We start from the raw sequence: 19,053 nt of genomic DNA, 5'->3' as shown, positions 1-19,053 counted from the left end.
TAAAACTAATTATCACTAAGACATACATACAGATTCATGTGGCATGCTGGCAGGGCACACATAAGGAATGTTCATGTTTGTATTTTAAAGGTTTAGGGGGACATGATTGATCATCATAGGATAACAGACTCTTTCAAGAGAAGTTTCAAACACTAACATGGTCAAAAACAACTTAAGGCCATTTTCAAACAAGGGATCTAATCGTGAAAGCTAGGGAATCAACAGATAACAACCTTAATATATTAGGTTTAACATAAGTACTGACAATGTAGGTTCATGGTCGAGTAATTACTTAACGTGAGAAACTTATCATACTGAACATTAATCAAAGTATAAGAGATGATATCAAACTTCAATAGTAAGAGAAAGCAAGCATCAAATATAATACTATTTGGCCATGTGTGGTAAAAGAATGTTAGCTGTAAGATTTATTCCTAAGGTTTTGACTGGTACTAAGGAATGCAGGATTGAAAAAGTTAGCAAATACACAATAGGTTCACAAACACATAATAACAGGCCCTCATGAACAACATGATCAGCAGAGTAACAAGTTAAGAGTGGACTTCCTAGGCATGAGTTTGGTTGACATAACAATCCATTACATGTGGGAAAGCAAACAACAAACATCAGCATAACATAGCAGACTAAACAGGTTTAGTAGAGCCCAAACTCTCAATAATCAAGGGCATATTAAGGACTAGATTGCCATATAAAGGCTGGAAATTGCATTTCATCTTATAGACTATAAGTATGATTAAATAACACAGGATTGAATTAAGCATGGAAAACATAGTAAAGCTCACAATTGGATGACATCACAGTTAAGAATTGGTCGCAGTAGGGTATCAAACACATTAGAACACATGAGTTGGTTTATTGTAAGGATGCAGAAAAAGGTAAGGAATAAACTCGGGAAGAGTAGCAAGTAATAAGCATTCGAACACACACATTAGGGTAAACATGCTTTAGAGGGTCAGAAATCATTCATACTGAACACATATATCAAAGTTGGGAATTGTAGGCAAGTTTGAATGCTAGAAAGAGAGTTTAGAGTCATAAAACATCTTCAGAGCTAATAAGGTTGCAAACATAGATAGCATAGGAACATATTGATTCACAAAAGTTTCAATGGCATGAATATACTAAATATGAACACAAATGCAAGAGGGAGAAATGCTAAGGTCAAAGAACTTACCAGCTATCAATTGACAGACCAATAAACATGCAGAATAGTCTCAGTGGTAATTCAAATGTCAATAGAGAAACATAACCTAAAATAATCTTAGTGCATCATAGTTCCCAAGGGTTTCAGATGAACCCCGAGCAGTGATCGCACTAAAAAAGGTTAACTAGTCAAATTTCGATGGCCTTGGCTTTCAGCTAGCCAATAGCCAAAGTTCGAATAAATATAGAATGAGAGAATAAGAGAGTAGTAATGGTTAATTTCAGTGAATCAACCCCCTTGTCCTAGGGAATTAGGGGAGGAGTTTAAATAGTGGTAGAAGTTGAACGGACAAACATACAAGATATTCAATTAAGCACAAAATAAGGAAAGAAAATATCACATGCAGTCAATGATAGAAACAGTAAAAAAATATCGGAATCCAAACCCTAGTAAGAATCGAACTCAGGGCGAATCGTTCACAAGCCCTAATCACGACGGAATCAACGGAGATATACTATACACAAGAGAGATATTTCTCTTCTCTAGTGTATAGAACCACAAACGCACCAAGAACCATAGAATCAAAGCCAAATTTATGAGAATCGAGCTTGCCATAAGTACCATGGTAATGAAAGTTACCATAAATGAGTGAAAGTAGCAGGAAAGCTAAGTATAACCCGCTTATGAACACGTATAAGGAGAGAATAAGAAAGGATCTCCATGGTCGGCTAGGGTTTGGTGTGAGAGTGGAGAGATGAGAGAATGTAGAGGCGGATGGGTGAGAGAAATGTCTCCAGGGTTTGAGTTAGGGAGATATAAAGAATGGGGAAGGGCTATTGTGGGGCGTTGATCATCTAAGATCATCGAACATGATTAAAGGAGAAGTAGGGTGGATAATAAGGTGGGTCACAACCGAGTTAGGTGAATGAGGTTTGTTTTGTTTGGGCTGAGAGCTATTCGGCTAAGGTCTGGGGTCCTTGGGCTACCTATTTGGTCCAAATATTGGCTTGGGGATTGGACTAGATTTTAAATACAAGAAATTAAGGGAGAATAATTTAATAAATATAAAAATATTATTTATAACCATTGACATTTTAAAATAATAGCTGCAGGTTATAAAAATATAAAAAAAATTATTTTCACTCTGAATAAAATGACAACATGTAATTAATTGTAAAGTACATGCTATTATTGTAATAAATGCGTAAATAGTTAAAAAATGCAGTTGTAATGAAGTAAAATATATTAAGGCATATATGTAGGTATAAATAATAAATTTGGATGATTAAGTCATCACACATTAATTTGAAGGAGTAATTAATAAATATTTGAACAATTTAAATGCAAGAAAATCAAATTTAAAGCCTTAAAAATTATGAAAAATTATAGAAAATACTTATATTATTCTTGTAAATTGGTGATGATGCAAGAATGATATTCTAAAAGTATATATGATATTTATATAATATGAGGAAAAAATTGAGTATCAACAGCGGTTGTCAGATGGCGATATGTAGCGGTTTCAGAGTCGAATCAATATTTCTAATATTGACGGCTCGAGAAAGATGATTTTCGAGGAGGCTTAGAATTGGTAGCAATCTACTAGTTTGGGTGCTATAGAGATGGATTATGACTTGAGGGAGTATTTGGGCAACGAAGGATGTGGTAGGACATGGTGGGATGTGTCTCGCGGAGGTTGAATTGCTAGAGGTCGAAAAGTGTGCTTCGGAAGATGGTTGACTTAGAGTGGGAATGTTAGCGTAGCGTACCAATTACGTGGTAAGATAGCGACATACTTTGAGAAATTTTAGTGCGATTTGGGGATCATGTTGGATAATGACTAAAATTGTGTAAATCATTTGAGATGGTGGATTCATATTCCGGAAGTTTGAATATGACAAAAGGAGTTGCTTGGGATGTAATGTGACTTCGAGTTTTGGATGTGCCGCTGGACCTTCGTTTGATGTTGATAGAAATGGGCGGGCGTTTTTGGCTGTTGGGCGATCGCGGACTCAGGAGGATTAATTAATTTTTTGATGGCTGTAATCAGGGCAATATAGTTGGAAAATGTCAATATGGGGTTACACGGGTGGGCTATCTCATATGAAGTGTTAGGAGTTGTGTGATTTCTAGTAAAGGTCCTCAGAAGAACTTTACTTTCTGTCTAACATGAAGTATGTATTGCGATGTGAGATGGGATCACTTTGATAAGATGGTGTAGCGGTCAGGAGGTCAAGTGTGTGATTGGAGATGATAATTCGAGTAATGTTGTGCAAGTTTAACAAGATATTACGAGGAAATTGGCGGAGCAACAGTGCGAAATCATGGTAACCGAGGAGGAAGAGTCATTGTGAATTATGGATTGATGTAATTGTGGCTTGAAGCTAAGTGGTGGATCCCACCGTCTGTGATTAAGTCACATGATTGTGTGCCTTGGCAGTATCGGGCTATTGGTACGTTGGTAGATTGGTTATGAATAAGGAAAGAAAACATCAAGGGTAGTTCGGGCAAAAGACTTGATGATTGTGTGCTACATTTTGCCCTATCGATTTCCATACAGATTTTTGGATGAATCAGAGTTTATGCTTCTTGTGGATGTGATGTACATGTAAAATAATTAGTCTGATTGTTCCTTTGGAAGTGTTCATGTGCTAGTAGAGCACCAGTGTTTGGTTATACATTCGACACTAGGTCATATTGGGTGACTCTCAACGATGGTTCTAGTGCGTTCAAAAATTAAAGTGACGTGTCTAAGGATTTTGGGTTCGTTATGTGGCTGAAAGCCGGGGATTTTTCAGCATAGGGTGAAGAATACTTGGGGAATTTTTATGTTATCATCAGATCTATGGTGCAGTGTTAGAGAAATAGCTTTGGATTCACAGAATGTCTTCCGGAAGGGGTGTATTAGTTGAAGATACTATGGAGTGCACGAGAAGGGTATGATATAGCTTATGGGTATCGAGACGATGTGGCCTCGTGATTTTGGTCACTCGGGATGAGTGTTGTTTGAGGTCCGTTAAGTGTTTGAATAGGACTATTGTTCCAAGGGCAAGTCAAGAGTAAATTGGAAGGAGTTGAGTCAATTAGTAATGGAGTTGAGTCAATTAGTTATATAGGTGATACGTGGCTGTATGTGCAGGCTTGACAGTCACAATAATTTGATTGATTTGGGAAGTCTTCGATTCTGATGGCCTTGTTATGTGTAAATGGATCCCAGAAGAGTTATGGCGGTTTAGACTACGACTCGAGGTTTGTATTATCTATGGTTGTGGGAATTCGATTACGAGTTGCAATAGTTCTTCTGGGGTGAGCGGAGTGAAAGGGGTTCTAGCCAATGAAGTGTTTATTCTACTGGTGGTTCAGAGGTTATGATGAAATTCTTGGACTCTCACATAGCGGCATTATAGGTGCAGTGAGCGATGGAAATTGGAAGTTAAGGATTAATGTTATGGTTTAGTTTTGATAAGAATGTCCTGATATTGGAGGAGCGGGGGAAAGGATTCAGAAGTTCAGAGTAAGCTGATGTTAACTTAATGTCGCCTAAGAAAGGTGTTCTGTAAGAGAGGCATTGTGCATTGGTTTGTGGATTCTTAATTTGGCACTGCATATATAGCATGGTCGATGGCCATTGATGTTCAGATTTCATTACCCAGTGCGAAAGGTTGTGGAAGTATATCCCACGAGAAGGTCGTATAGGTGTGACGAGTTAGTCATTTGATTGTTAGAGATTGACATCGGGTATGGGGATTTTGGTATTGTCGCCAGTGAAAGAGGTTATGATCGAGAGACGCTTTATTCCTTTGGTTGTGGACTGTTGAAGTTTGTTCCGGATTGGATGATTGTTTGTATTTGTCATGGATGAGGTCATTGTGGATTATTGAAAGGTTATTGGCCCAACGTGGGATGATCGGAATCGCCGTGAGGTCCATTAGTAGATCTAATGTGAACATATGCTCTACATCAGGTCAGATGTGACCGTCCAGCATAGCATTGCTTGTGGATGATTCTTCGGGCATAGTGGATGATATTCCTAGCATCGTCTATTTCAGATACTACTATTTTTATGTCATATGTGTTGAGATACGACTTGATTATTCATGTGTGTGTGGTGATTTGACGTAGCTTGTGGTATTATATGAGCAAGATGTTGGCCATTTGATGCACCTTAGTCGAGCTTGGCTTCTGTCCCCAAGGTTGTGTTTATGCACTTGTCATGCTTGTTGTCCATATTTGGGCTTTTCGTAGGTAGGAATAGTTTGGCTCGGTAGGTACTTCCTTATTGATGGCTATGTACGGTTCGGGTTGCACGCCGCCAAGAGTATCATGTTTGGATCGGGTTTCACGCCACAACGGAATCATGTGTGGATCGGGTTGCACGCCGCAACAGTGAGATATTGAGTACGGTTCCTTATACTTATTTTGTGTGTCTTGTTTCTCATCTCTCAGATATGTTCATAGCATCTATTCGGCCGTTTTATTCGCTACGTGGGCTCGTTACTTCCCTGCTAGAGTTAGTTTTTCCTTATGGTTCATATTTGAGTTGTAGCTTGTTAGCGTATTGATGGCGTCATATGAGATTTTAGACAGTGTTTGAGGTGGCTTGTTGCACAAGCAGCTTGTACTGGGTGAGACGGGGTTATTGGACCTGAGATCAGTGTGATCGGATTCAAGTAAGGTATATTAAAGAGAAAATATCACTATTCAGTTCAGAATGAGTTAATGTCTCTTACCGAGTAGAGAGACCCCATAATTTATTGTTTTGGCAAGCGATTATGGGCTTCTATGGGTCTCATTTGTCGTGGTTGTATTACGAGAGTCGGAACAGGGCTTATATGCATTAAGAGGTGTATTACGGGCATCCGATTGGTAAAATTTTAGCTATTGTGGTTGGGGGATGTTATTATGGGCATATAAATCACGCAGTGCATTGCGTTGTTTCGGCATGGGTGCATGATCATATTTGATACAGTGGGTTAAGACTGATACGATGTTCGTATGTTAGAATCGGGTCTCATAGAATATGGTTCTAAGGCTTGTTGGCCAAGGTAAAAAAGGAAGGGTCTTCAGTTTGGATCGAGCTAATGCGCTCATGTGGGATGTGGTGGCACGGGTAGGTGCACGAAATGTTAAATAATGATTTTGGGCAACTCCGGAATGGTTCTTGGCATGTTCGAGGATGAACGTATGTTTAAGTAGGGGAGAATGTAACGACCCGACCGGTCGTTTTGAGCTCTAGCGCGTCGTTCATTGGTCTGAGGCCTAGAGTAGCTTCATTTCATATTCTATGAGTTGTACATGTGGTCGGAATTGAATTTCGGGAAGTTCGGAGTTGATTCGCAATGAAAATTCTCAATTGGGAAGCTTTAAGTTAAAAGAGTTGACCAAGGTTTGACTTTTGATAAACGACTTCGGAATCAAGATTTGAAGGTTCCAATACGTTTCTATGATGATTTCGGACTTGGGCGTGTTCTCGGGTTGAGTATCAGATGGCCTGGGAGCATTTCGGCGCTTATTGTGGAAAGTTAGTATTTTGAAGGTTTTAGAATTTTCTAAGTTTGATTTGAAGTGGACTTGATGTTACAGATGTCCGTTTGGAATTCTGAGCTTTGGAATAGGTTCGTATCGTGATTTATGACTTGTACGTAAGGTTTGGCGTTATTCCGGAATGTTTAAGTGTAATTTGGACGCGTTCGTCGAAGTTTATAAGTTTAAAGAAAGGTTTCGATCATTGATTCGTAGTTTTGATGTCGTTTGGTGTTATTTGAGGCCTCGAGCAGGTTCGTGTTATATTTTGGGACTGGTTGGTGAGATTGGACGGGGTCCCGGGGGCCTCGGGTGTGTCTCGAGATGGTTTCAGACCATTTTTCTTTGTTTTGTGATTGCTGGTTTCAGCTGTTTCGGTTTTTTATCGCGTAGTATTGACTAGGAAGCTCTTCTTCGCAATCGCGCATAGTGGATTGCAATCGCGGAGTTTGGTCTAATGGTTCATCACGTTTACGTGGCAAGGGTCGCGAACACATAAGTGTTAGCGGGTTGGCCTGGGATTGGAAGGTTGTTCTTCGCGATCGCATGGATAGGTTCGCGATCGCGGAAGGTGTTGGTCTGAGGCATGAAGGTTTGGCCTTCGCATTCGCGGAGCTGGGCTCGCATTCGCGTAGGCTGATCAGGAAGAGAGTAAGAGGTTCGCGATTGCGTTGCTTTGGTCGCGTTCGCATAAAGGGAAATCTAGGGCAGTTGAATTTGGCCTTCGCGACCGCGAAGGTATTCCCACGATCGCGAAGAAGAAGGACCTGTGCTTACTTGTTTTTAAATCGGGACTTAGCTCTCATTTCTCTCATTTTACACTTGGATGGCCGGATTTAGGGAGCTAGTTTGAGGAGTTATTTGTCAAGCAACACGAGGTAAGTGATTCCCACTTATTGCAGCAATTGTGGGATTTTAAGAGAAAACCTAAAATTTGGCATTTTGAATTTTGACCACGAAATTGGACATGAAATTTAGAATAGATTATATATTTGAGTTGGTGATGTTATGGGTAAAGTTTATCTTTGAAAACTTTCGGAATTTGGGTACGTGGGCCCGGGGTTTGACTTTGTTGACTTTTCTAGCGGAGTTGGAAATTGTTACAAATTAATTAAATATGAGGGTTGGAGTATATTTTTATTAGTTTGCATGTTGTTTGAGTAGTTTCGGATCATTTGGCTTTTGAATTGAGGAGCTAGAGAGGCATTTGAGCCGGTGATTAGGACTTTGGAGTGAAGTAAGTCTCTTATCTAACCATGTGAGGGGGAAACTACCCCCTAGGTGATGTATTTGATGTGTGCTAGTTGTTGTGGGTTCTACGTACACATGAGGTGATGAGAGTCCGTACGTAACTAGATTCACGTTATGTCCAGGTAGACGTAGTCCTTATTTATGCTATTACTTGCACTATTTGACCTCAATTTTCTAGTTTGAATTGCTTGAATTAATAAGTAAGAATTTGGTTAAAGATTATATTAAATCGAGCTTCATTATCTAGAGATCTGGTGGACTGTTAATCATTTATGAGAATTTATATTCTTTTATGGGCTTACCTTGAGGTTGTAAATACATAATTCGCAAATTCGAAGAGTTTCTCTATTCCTTTGGATCGTACTGCACGCCTCATCGATATTTATATATATTATGGGATGTATCCATGGATCGGGTCGTATGACCTCGGCATTGTATGTACACTACTATATGGATCGGGCCAAACGACCTCAGCATAATTCGTGCGTAAAATCGCTAAGAGTCCGAGCACCAACGAGATTACCCTTTTAATTAAACATGGAGATTACGTAATACTTTCTTTATGACATGAGATCAGAAGTCTAATTGAGGGTTCCTATTTGTTGTGATAGCGTGTGGCCCTTGTGGACATTTTAACAGATAATTGATGTTAACTGATTTTTTATCTACTGTTCCTTATTCTATTGATCCTGCTGTAATTCAATCCTATTTATGATTCCTGCATTTTAATTATTGGACTACTAGTAAGTGTCGATATCGACTCCTCGTCACTACTTCTTCAGGTTTAGGCTAGATACTTCTGGGTACGCATTGATTTACGTACTCATGCTGCACTTTTGTACTAAATGTGCAGGATCTGACAGGTTCATTTGATGGTCATCTTGGCGCGTATGCGTAGCTACCGAGGAGACTTTATGGTGAGCTGCTCTCTATGCTACACACCACAACCCTCAGAGTCTCCATCTTATTTATTTACTTTATTCTGTCTATTTCATATTCCAGACATATGTCGTATTATTATTGTACTCCTTAGCAGATGTTTATGCACTTGTAACACCAGATTTTGGGATGTCTAAGTGATTGTTTATGGTTCGCTTCAATATTGTCATCTTTTACTTTATATCTTACTAATATTTTAAGTATTCATGATTTCTAAATACATTGAATTCTTTACTTAATAAAATTTACGATTTCAAAAATAATAAAAATGAATAATTGAATTGATAGTTCACCATTGGCTTGTTTAACGACTACGTTGGACGCCATCACGACTTATAGTGGGAATTGGGTCGTGACAATTTTGAACTTTGGTTTAGTACGGTTCAATATTTCTTATTTGGTTCGGTATGGTTTTGATTTAAAACATTAACAGAATCATGTCTATTTTAAATACTACTGTTTTGTACTTCTATTGCGTGGATATTTGAAACCTTTTGGGAACCTCCATTTTCTACTTTTGAGACTAACTTTAGGAAGTTTCAGTAGTTGTTAGTGATACCGTAACAAATCAGAGAACAAGAAAAGAAGAAAAAGGAGAAAAAAAATTAGTGACAATAAGAGACTAAGAGCGTACAAGCCAAGTAAAGGCCTGACGCAGAAGAGAAACCCATAAGAACAAGAAAATTAATAAGAGGGCTCGCGTACTAGCAGAAGAGAAAGCGATTTTGAATATTAAAGGAAAATAAATATAAAGATCGATATCAAGGGTAATCTAAAACCTCCTCATGATGATTCAATTCTTTATGGGTTTGCAGATATGGAATCCAACATCAAGGGAAGCCGCAAGCTTGAGCAGTCAAAAGAATTCAGGTAGTAACTTAAAAATTTTGGTATTTCGGTATATACCAAAATACCGAAATATCGATACCCTAATACCGAGAATCGAACTGAAATATCGAAATATTAATATACCAATATCGAATAGCGTACCGAAAACGAAGAACCAAATTAGTTTGATATGGTCTGTTTTTTCGATTTTTATGCCAATCCCTACTTTTGGAAGAATTCCTAGTCTCCCAAACTTGAGCAACCCCCAATTTTAGGCTTTACAAATGTAAAAGTTAAACCAATTAGTTATTCATTTTCTAAATAGATAATATAGTTTTTACCCATATTTGATCCATTTTAAAAAAGTTCATTATCCAAACTATTTTTTTAGCGGATAATATTAGTGAATAACTATTTTTTTTAATCATTTTGCCACCACTAGTCGCAGAGGAAGTTTAAACAGTGCTGCAGTAGTCACTGAAAGCTGTTCGATCAGAAATTAAGCAAACGCGAAAAGTTGAACAAATCGAGAAAAGAGGATCGGTCGATAATATTAGTAATAAGTAGTATAGTAATTAAGATAGATCGAATACATGTTGTGGAAAACATAGTTCCGAATCAATTTGTTCCGAAAAATCTTCTTCTTCTCTTCTCCTCCTCCGTCGTTGCCTCTGTTGACGCCGTCGCCATCGTTTCCCTTGCCGTCCTTTGGTACCGGCAAAACCAGTTCAACATGCCTGTGTGTTTTCTGCTCCACTTTTCCCCTCAGCATTAACAGATCAACTTTTCTGATCGATCGCATAATAAAATTCATTGACGTAGGAGAGAATTTTGTGTAGCTGAAATCTTTTTTAGTATATTCAAATTGAATTCTTTCGGGAAAATGATATTGTATAGGCGCTCTTAAAATAATATTTTCGGTATATTATATACAAATAATATATAAATTTTATATACTTTTTTGGCTATCAAATATAAATAATTTTTGGCGCGGGCTAAAAGTGATAATACCCCAATTATTTTTGTACAAGTCATGTGTATATATACACTAGTAGAGGCATAGCCCGGGCCCAACATCAACAAAGCTATACTGTTATCAGCAAGGAATAAGTTTTGTGTCTAGAAGAGAAATAGAAGAAACAGATTTGCTACAAAGATGTTACTTGACAGTGAAATAAAAGACTACAGAGCTATTACAAAAATGCTACTCTTTCTAATCCTTTTATTTCTAATTCATATGTCATCCAAAAATGTCTAGCTTTCCCGTAGCATCCGCTGATACATAGTTGTAAATAATTAAGAGAAGTCTTCATTTTCAAATGTTTCAAATTTGTCAAAGCGCAATAAGACATCCAGTAGAAACTACAACTGTCTGTGGGCTCTAGGGACATCTTAAACCAGTTAACTTTGGCTAACAAAATAATACCCTTTGAATATATTGGTCAGTGTGTTTGTGTAGAAGGTATTTGCAGAAAACAATTTTAGTATCAATGATATAGATACCTGATATTGTACAAATGATTCAACTATTAAACACTTTAAAACAACAGTACCTAAGTAAAAAGAAGTGACATCTGCTTTTGAGTTTTATCAATGTTTAGATTAGAATTACAAAATAAACTAAAGCTTTCATCTAAACATTCAGATTGGTAGGAGTATTCAGAAAGCTTGTAAACTGTAATGTGTACTTTTTCTTTCTTTGAAGTTGCTTGAACAACTAGTAGTCGATCAAGTGGTAATCAAAAGCCAGTTGGTGATTTAGCGCTTTTTGGTTTCGTAGTCGCCTTGGAAAAAGGAATATACAAGGAGTCAGCTAATAAAGCAGTAATATTAATCGAAAGATGAAATAACCAAATTATCCAGTAAATCCTAAGCAGACATGTTGAAAATATTAAACTACTATGTGCTTTAACTAACATATCGACTTCAAAGAGAAGAATCAGATTTTTGTTTCATACTCGATAGGCAGAAAAGATTATATGTCCCAATATATCTAATATGTTTGTCATTGCATGTGGTGATTTCCTATGGTAGTCAAAAAGTCTTTATGTATAGTCTGTGGCTTAGCAGAGAGGAGAGTAAAACCATAAATTAGGATCTACTTAAATTCTATTGGTTTCCATTCATGTTTTCCTAACAAATTTCATAACCATCAGTTGTATAGTCAAATAAAACAATCAAATTATCAGCAATACAAATAATAGTCAAGCACATGAATTAGATGGACTATAAGGCAACATCTGATAGAATCACAAACGTACTTGGATTTAAGCTCAGCAACTTCAATCTTTAAACCATTATTGTTGCGAACTGCCTTTGCATCAGCATCTACATAAGGAGATGTGCAGTGATTATATTGTGACATTTTGTAGGGATCCGAGAAGACAACCTGCTCAATGAGCTTAACTTGATGTTTCTACAAAATCCAGCAACTGGAAAAACGAATAGAGATCAAAATCGAACAGAAATAACTGTGATGGCCATGATATAGCTTGCCAGTGGCTATCAAAAAATCGAAAGTTCAGCTCTCATCTAATGACTACCTAGTGTACGGTTCAATTTATTGAAGAAAAAGATGGTCTCGACAAAAGAAAAGATCAAGAGAAACGTAAGATCATAAAGAAAGACACACAAAGAATGAAGAATAGACAAAATAGAAACTACCATTAGTTAGAATACCTATCCATACATGCAAAGAAAAATATTTTTTTATAAGTGACATGTAAAGATGTTGCAAGATAAAAAAAGAAAAATAAGGTCACTTCCCCTGCTCCCCGACCTAACCCCTCTTCCACTACATTGGATTGGTATTATTACAGTAAACATATTACCTATGCCCAGTAAACGATGAAAAATAGTTCTCATTACATTCTAAGATATCTCAGATCATAAATTTATTTTTCCTTAAGAAGATGATCAAATGGTATTACAGTTGGAATAGTTAAACCATAGAACATAGTTTTGGATTACTTAAAAGTTCGGATTGTTGAGGTTTTTATGAAATAGTCTTAAAATGAGTATGAATGAGAAATGGAGGGAAAATAAAATTTTTGAGTAAAATTTTAAGTTTCCCCCTCTTGACAATGAGACATTGTCCCATATTGGAAGAGGAAAAGATTTTTGGTGGGTATATATATAATTGCTCTTCTTGTAACTCTTAAAGAGTTAAGAAGAAAGCAAGCCTCGCGCCGTCGTCGTCGCTCGCTCGGCTTCGGATTCGGTCAAATTTTTTGGACCAAATTTATTTGTTAATAGTAAATATTAACGTAAGATCATCTTCAAAGCTAGCTGCTATATATATGTGGAGCAGCTGTTGAAGAAAGACACGCACTCCTTCCTCTCAGCATTTCCATACGATTTTTTGAGTTTCTACTACTTTGTTCTGCATTGTTTTAACTTCAAACAAAGCAACTGTAAGTGTGATTTGCTACCGAACTTTGTGTTCGCTGAAACACTGGGGTTTGAAGTACCGCTACACCAGTGTGTTATTCGTTCTATCCTGGGAGAAAATAATCTATAACCTTAGGTACTAGGAGGGGATTAAATTCCTTAAGGAAACACTGTGAATTCAGTGGGCTCGAATTAATTACTGTTTCATTACGATAACTTATATTTTCCAGAATTATTATTTACAAGTACAACAATATTGGCGGGACTAACAATCTTAAGGAATTTAATATTTATTTCTGTATTTGTGTTATTCTTATTATTCTGCAAACTAAAACCTTTGTGGTTTTGTGTACTCCCGTTTTGGAGAGTAAAGCCTTTGTGGCGTTTTGTTGGAGATTAAAATCTACGTGATTTTTACTCCAGTTTGAAAAGGTTTATTAAACGTTTGTTTGTATCATTCTTTTACAGGAAAAAATGACGATTGAAAGCGAAAACCAAGTTTATCGTGATTGAAGCGTGGAAGCATTCTGATTTTTTATGCAAGAATTATATTCTTAGCGGATTGGATGATAATCTATATAATGTATACAGTGGCGTGGAGACGTCAAAAGAATTGTGGAATGCGCTTGAAAAGAAATATAATACTGAAGATGCCGGGATGAAGAAATTCGTTGCCGCAAAATTTTTGGACTACAAAATGGTAGATAGCAAGTCTGTTATTACCCAAGTTCAGGAATTGCAAGTGATTATTCATGATCTACTTGCTGAAGGTCTTGTCATCAATGAAGCATTCCAAGTAGGAGCAATGATTGAGAAGTTGCCTCCGTTGTGGAAGGACTTCAAAAATTATTTGAAACACAAACGAAAGGAAATGTCCCTTGAAGATCTCATTGTTCGGTTGAGAATCGAAGAGGACAATAAAGCTGCTGAAAGGAGAGGCCGTAAAAATTCAACAATAATGGGAGAAAATATTGTTGAAGATAACAAAAAGAGGAAGAAGGCTTCTGGTCCGAAATACAACCCAAGCAAGAAGCGGTTCAGTGGAAACTGTTACAACTGTGGAAAAATCGGACACAAATCTACGGAGTGTCGTGCTCCGAAGAAAGACAAGAAAAGTGGTCAAGCAAACATGGTAGTAAAGCATGATGATGTTGATAACTTGTGTACCATATTCTCCAGTAACAAGAATTACGTCCATACGGATGTTAGTAGAATTAGCTGCAGTGTATGGTCTTGAAATTCATCAAATGAATGTTAAGACGGCCTTCTTAAATGGAGAGTTGGAGGAAGAAATTTACATGGAACAACCTGAAGGGTTTGTGGTTCCAGGTAAAGAAAAGAAGGTATGTAGACTTGTAAAGTCTCTTTACGGACTAAAACAAGCACCCAAACAATGGCATGCGAAATTTGACCAAACAATGTTGTCAAATGGTTTTAAGATAAATGAATGTGATAAATGTGTGTACATTAAAAATGTTCCAAATCACATAGTCATAGTTTGCCTATATGTGGATGATATGCTGATAATGAGTAATGACATTGCCAACATAAATAATACTAAGCGTATGCTCAATAGCAAGCTTGATATGAAAGACTTGGGAGTTGCTGATTTAATTCTGGGAATTAAGATCCATAAAACTCATCAAGGTCTGGCATTTTCACAATCTCATTATATTAAGACAGTACTTGAAAAATTCAAGCACTTGGGCTTTAAAGTTGCAAAGACTCCAATTGACGTGAATCTTGCATTAGCAAAGAGTAAAGGCCAAAGCATATCACAATTGGATTATGCTCGTGTGTTGGGATGCTTAATGTATATCATGAATTGTACACGACAAGATATAACTTGTGCTATAAGTAAATTGAGTCGATATACGAGCAATCCAGGCCAATCTCATTGGATGGCAATGAAACGAGTTTTGGGATATTTAGAACATACCCAGAACTTTGACTTGCACTACAGTAAATTCCCTGCGGTGATTGAGGGATACTGTGATGCAAATTGGATCACCGGTTCAACTGATTCTAAGTCCATGAGTGGATATGTATTTACTATTGGTGGAGGAGCGGTATCTTGGAAGTCGTCCAAACAAACATGTATTGCCCGCTCTACAATGGAGGCTGAATTCATAGCCTTAGATAAAGCCGGTGAAGAAGCTGAATGGCTCCGGAATTTCTTGGAAGACATTCCATTTTGGCCCAAACCGTTGGCACCAATATGCATACATTGTGATAGTCAAGCGGCAATTGGAAGGGCTGGGAGCGTTATGTATAACGGTAAATCTCGTCATATACGACGAAGACATAAAACCGTTAGGCAATTACTCTCTAGAGGAATTATCACGATTGACTATGTAAAGTCAAGTGATAATGTGTCGGATCCACTTACAAAAGGCCTAACTAGAGAGGTAGTTGAGAAATCATCAAGGGGAATGGGGCTATGGCCGAGAACAAGTCATTGTGGCGGTAACTCTACCTAGAAGACTGGAGATCCCAAGATCTAGGTTCAAGGAGATCAAACAAAGTCATTAATGACGGTTCAACATTGTCAAATAAAATTTTAGTCCGTTCTCGTGATGAGACAATGTTCAGTACCAAGGATAAAGCATTAAGGCTTTTTAATGATTTCTAAATTTGATACGGGGTATATCAAATAGTGTATCTACAGGATGACACGTTTAGGAATCACCTATGTAAGTGTGAAGTGTTAGCCGCTTCAAGGAGAACTTTGTAAGGCCAGTTCTCTACGCACTTATGAAACCAGGCGGTGTTCATGGCTGAAACGAACACAACAATGAGAACCAAAGACGGTTAAGGGTTGATTGTGTGACTTATGGTTGTCTAGGTATACACCAAAGATCGACGGTTCAAAGATATCAAATCTACCGATTGACCGAGTATATCCGACATAAGTTTACTACGGAAAGTTCAAAGGAAAACCTACTTATCCAGATGCGATTAATCCTTGCTTGCAAATCACACAGGTTTTCCATACATACTTCCGTGATATAGCCATTCCCCATTCATGTGGGGGATTGTTGAGGTTTTTATGAAATAGTCTTAAAATGAGGGTGAATGGGAAATGGAGGGAAAATAAAATTTTTGAGTAAAATTTTAAGTTTCCCTCTCTTGACAATGAGACATTGTCCCATATTGGAAGAGGAAAAAATTTTTGGTGGGTATATATATAATTGCTCTTCTTGTAGCTCTTAAAGAGTTAAGAAGAAAGCAAGTCTCGTGCCGTCGTCATCGCTAGCTCGGCTCGTCTTCGGCTTCGTCTTTGGATTTGGATTTGGATTCGGATTCGGATTCGGATTTGGTCAAATGATCGATTGATTGATTAATTTTTTGGACCAAATTTATTTGTTAATAGTAAATATTAACGTAAGATTATCCGCATTTGTAACGGATATGTTCCAATCCGTGTATTGACCACCAGCTGCAATAGCAGCCGCCTAATGCTCTTCCCACCATGGCCAAGTGCTTGCTCCACAAACAAGCTAGTGCATGCTCCACCATGGAGGGTGGAGGGTCATTCATATTCAAAGCTAGCTGCTATATATATGTGTAGCAGCTGTTGAAGAAAGACACAAAAACACAACACAAACACCAAACTGAAAACACTCAACTTTGGCTATACATTGCACTCCTTCCTCTCAGCATTTCCATACAATTTTCTGAGTTTCTACTACTTTGTTCTGCATTGTTTTAACTTCAAACAAAGCAACTGTAAGTGTGATTTGCTACCGAACTTTGTGTTCGCTGAAACACTGGGGTTTGAAGTACCGCTACACCAGTGTGTTATTCGTTCTATCCTAGGAGGAAATAATCCATAACCTTGGGTACTAGGAGGGGATTAAATTCCTTAAGAAAACACTGTGAATTCAGTGGGCTCGAATTAATTACTGTTTCATTACGATAACTTATATTTTCCAGAATTATTATTTACAAATACAGCAATATTGGCGGAACTAACAATCTTAAGGAATTTAATATTTATTTTTGTATTTGTGTTATTCTTATTATTCTGCAAACTAAAACCTTTGTGGTTTTGTGTACTCCCGTTTTGGAGAGTAAAGCCTTTGTAGCGTTTTGTTGGGGATTAAAATCTAGGTGATTTTTACTCCATTTTGAAAATGTTTATTAAACGTTTGTTTATGTCATTCTTTTATAGGAAAAAATGACGACTGAAAGCGAAAACCAAGTTTATCGCGATTGAAGCGTGGAAGCATTCTGATTTTTTATGCATGAATTATATTCTTAGCAGATTGGATGATAATCTGTATAATGTATACAGTGGCGTGGAGACGTAAAAAGAATTGTGGAATGCGCTTGAAAAGAAATATAAAACTGAAGATGCCGGGATGAAGAAATTCGTTGCCGCAAAATATTTGGACTACAAAATGGTAGATAGCAAGTCTGTTATTACCCAAGTTCAGGAATTGCAATGATTATTCATGATCTACTTGCTGAAGGTCTTGTCATCAATGAAACATTCCAAGTAGCAGGAATGATTGAGAAGTTGCCTCCGTTGTGGAAGGACTTCAAAAATTATTTGAAACACAAACAAAAGGAAATGTCCCTTGAAGATCTCATTGTTCGATTGAGAATCGAAGAGGACAATAAAGCTGCTGAAAGGAGAGGCCGTGGAAATTCAACAATAATGGGAGCAAATATTGTTGAAGATAACAAAAAGAGGAAGAAGGCTTCTGGTCCGAAATACAACCCAAACAAGAAGCGGTTCAGTGAAAACTGCTACAACTGTGGGAAAATTGGACACAAATATACAGAGTGTTGTTCTCCGAAGAAAGACAAGCAAAGGTGTCAAGCAAACATGGTAGTAAGCATGATGATGTTGATAACTTGTGTGCCATACTCTCCAGTTACAAGAATTACGTCCATACGGATGTTAGTAGCATTAGCTGCAGTGTATGGTCTTGAAATTCATCAAATGGATGTTAAGACGGCCTTCTTAAATAGAGAGTTGGAGAAAGAAATTTACATGGAACAACCTGAAGGGTTTGTGGTTCCAGGTAAAGAAAAGAAGGTATGTAGACTTGTTAAGTCTCTTTACGGACTAAAACGAGCACCCAAACAATGGCATGCGAAATTTGACCAAATAATGTTGTCAAATGGTTTTAAGATAAATGAATGTGATAAATGTGTGTACATTAAAAATGTTCCAAATCACATAGTCATTGTTTGCCTATATGTGGATGATATGCTGATAATGAGTAATGACATTGCCAACATAAATGCTACTAAGCGTATGCTCAATAGCAAGTTTGATATGAAAGACTTGGGAGTTGCTGATTTAATTCTGGGAATTAAGATCCATAAGACTCCTCAAGGTCTGGCATTGTTACAATCTCATTATATTAAGACAGTACTTGAAAAATTCAAGCACTTGGACTTTAAAGTTGCAAAGACTCCAATTGACGTGAATCTTGCATTAGCAAAGAATAAAGGCCAAAGCATATCACAATTGGATTATGCTCGTGTGTTGGGATGCTTAATGTATATCATGAATTGTACACGACAAGATATAGCTTGTGCTATAAGTAAATTGAGTCGATATACGAGCAATCCAGGCCAATCTCATTGGATGGCAATGAAACGAGTAGTGGGATATTTAGAACATACCCAGAACTTTGACTTGCACTACAGTAAATTCCCTGCGGTGATTGAGGGATACTGTGATGCAAATTGGATCACCGGTTCAACTGATTCTAAGTCCACGAGTGGATATGTTTTCACTATTGGTGGAGGAGCGGTATCTTGGAAGTCGTCCAAACAAACATGTATTGCCCGCTCTACAATGGAGGCTGAATTCATAGCCTTAGATAAAGCCGGTGAAGAAGCTGAATGGCTCCGGAATTTCTTGGAAGACATTCCATTTTGGCCCAAACCGTTGGCACCAATATGCATACATTGTGATAGTCAAGCGGCAATTGGAA

General features: G+C 37.5%; 1 protein-coding gene across 12 annotated transcripts in view; it reads right to left on the bottom strand.

Moving 5' to 3' along the window:
* Nucleotides 1–11,235: 11,235 nt before the first annotated feature.
* LOC104106196 (uncharacterized) overlaps nt 11,236–19,053 on the bottom strand; it is a 37,498-nt gene continuing 29,680 nt past the window's right edge. For 8 of the 12 annotated variants that reach the window (XR_011412407.1, XR_011412408.1, XR_011412410.1 and 5 more), the window contains 2 exons: nt 11,968–12,138; nt 11,236–11,490 (listed from right to left, as the gene is read on the bottom strand). Coding sequence is in view for 2 of the 12 variants with exons in the window: in XM_070188700.1 (XP_070044801.1) it covers nt 11,424–11,490; nt 11,968–12,034 (134 nt within the window). In the remaining 10 variants the exon portion in view is untranslated. The remainder of the gene's footprint in view (nt 11,491–11,967; nt 12,139–19,053) is intronic. The other 4 variants (XR_011412414.1, XR_011412416.1, XM_070188700.1 and 1 more) reach the window with 1 other exon arrangement.

Source organism: Nicotiana tomentosiformis, chromosome 11, assembly GCF_000390325.3.
Source record: "Nicotiana tomentosiformis chromosome 11, ASM39032v3, whole genome shotgun sequence".
Classification (NCBI taxonomy): domain Eukaryota; kingdom Viridiplantae; phylum Streptophyta; class Magnoliopsida; order Solanales; family Solanaceae; genus Nicotiana; species Nicotiana tomentosiformis.
The sequence above is the reverse complement of the archived record's forward strand: the minus strand, read 5'-3'. Positions and strand labels throughout refer to the sequence as shown.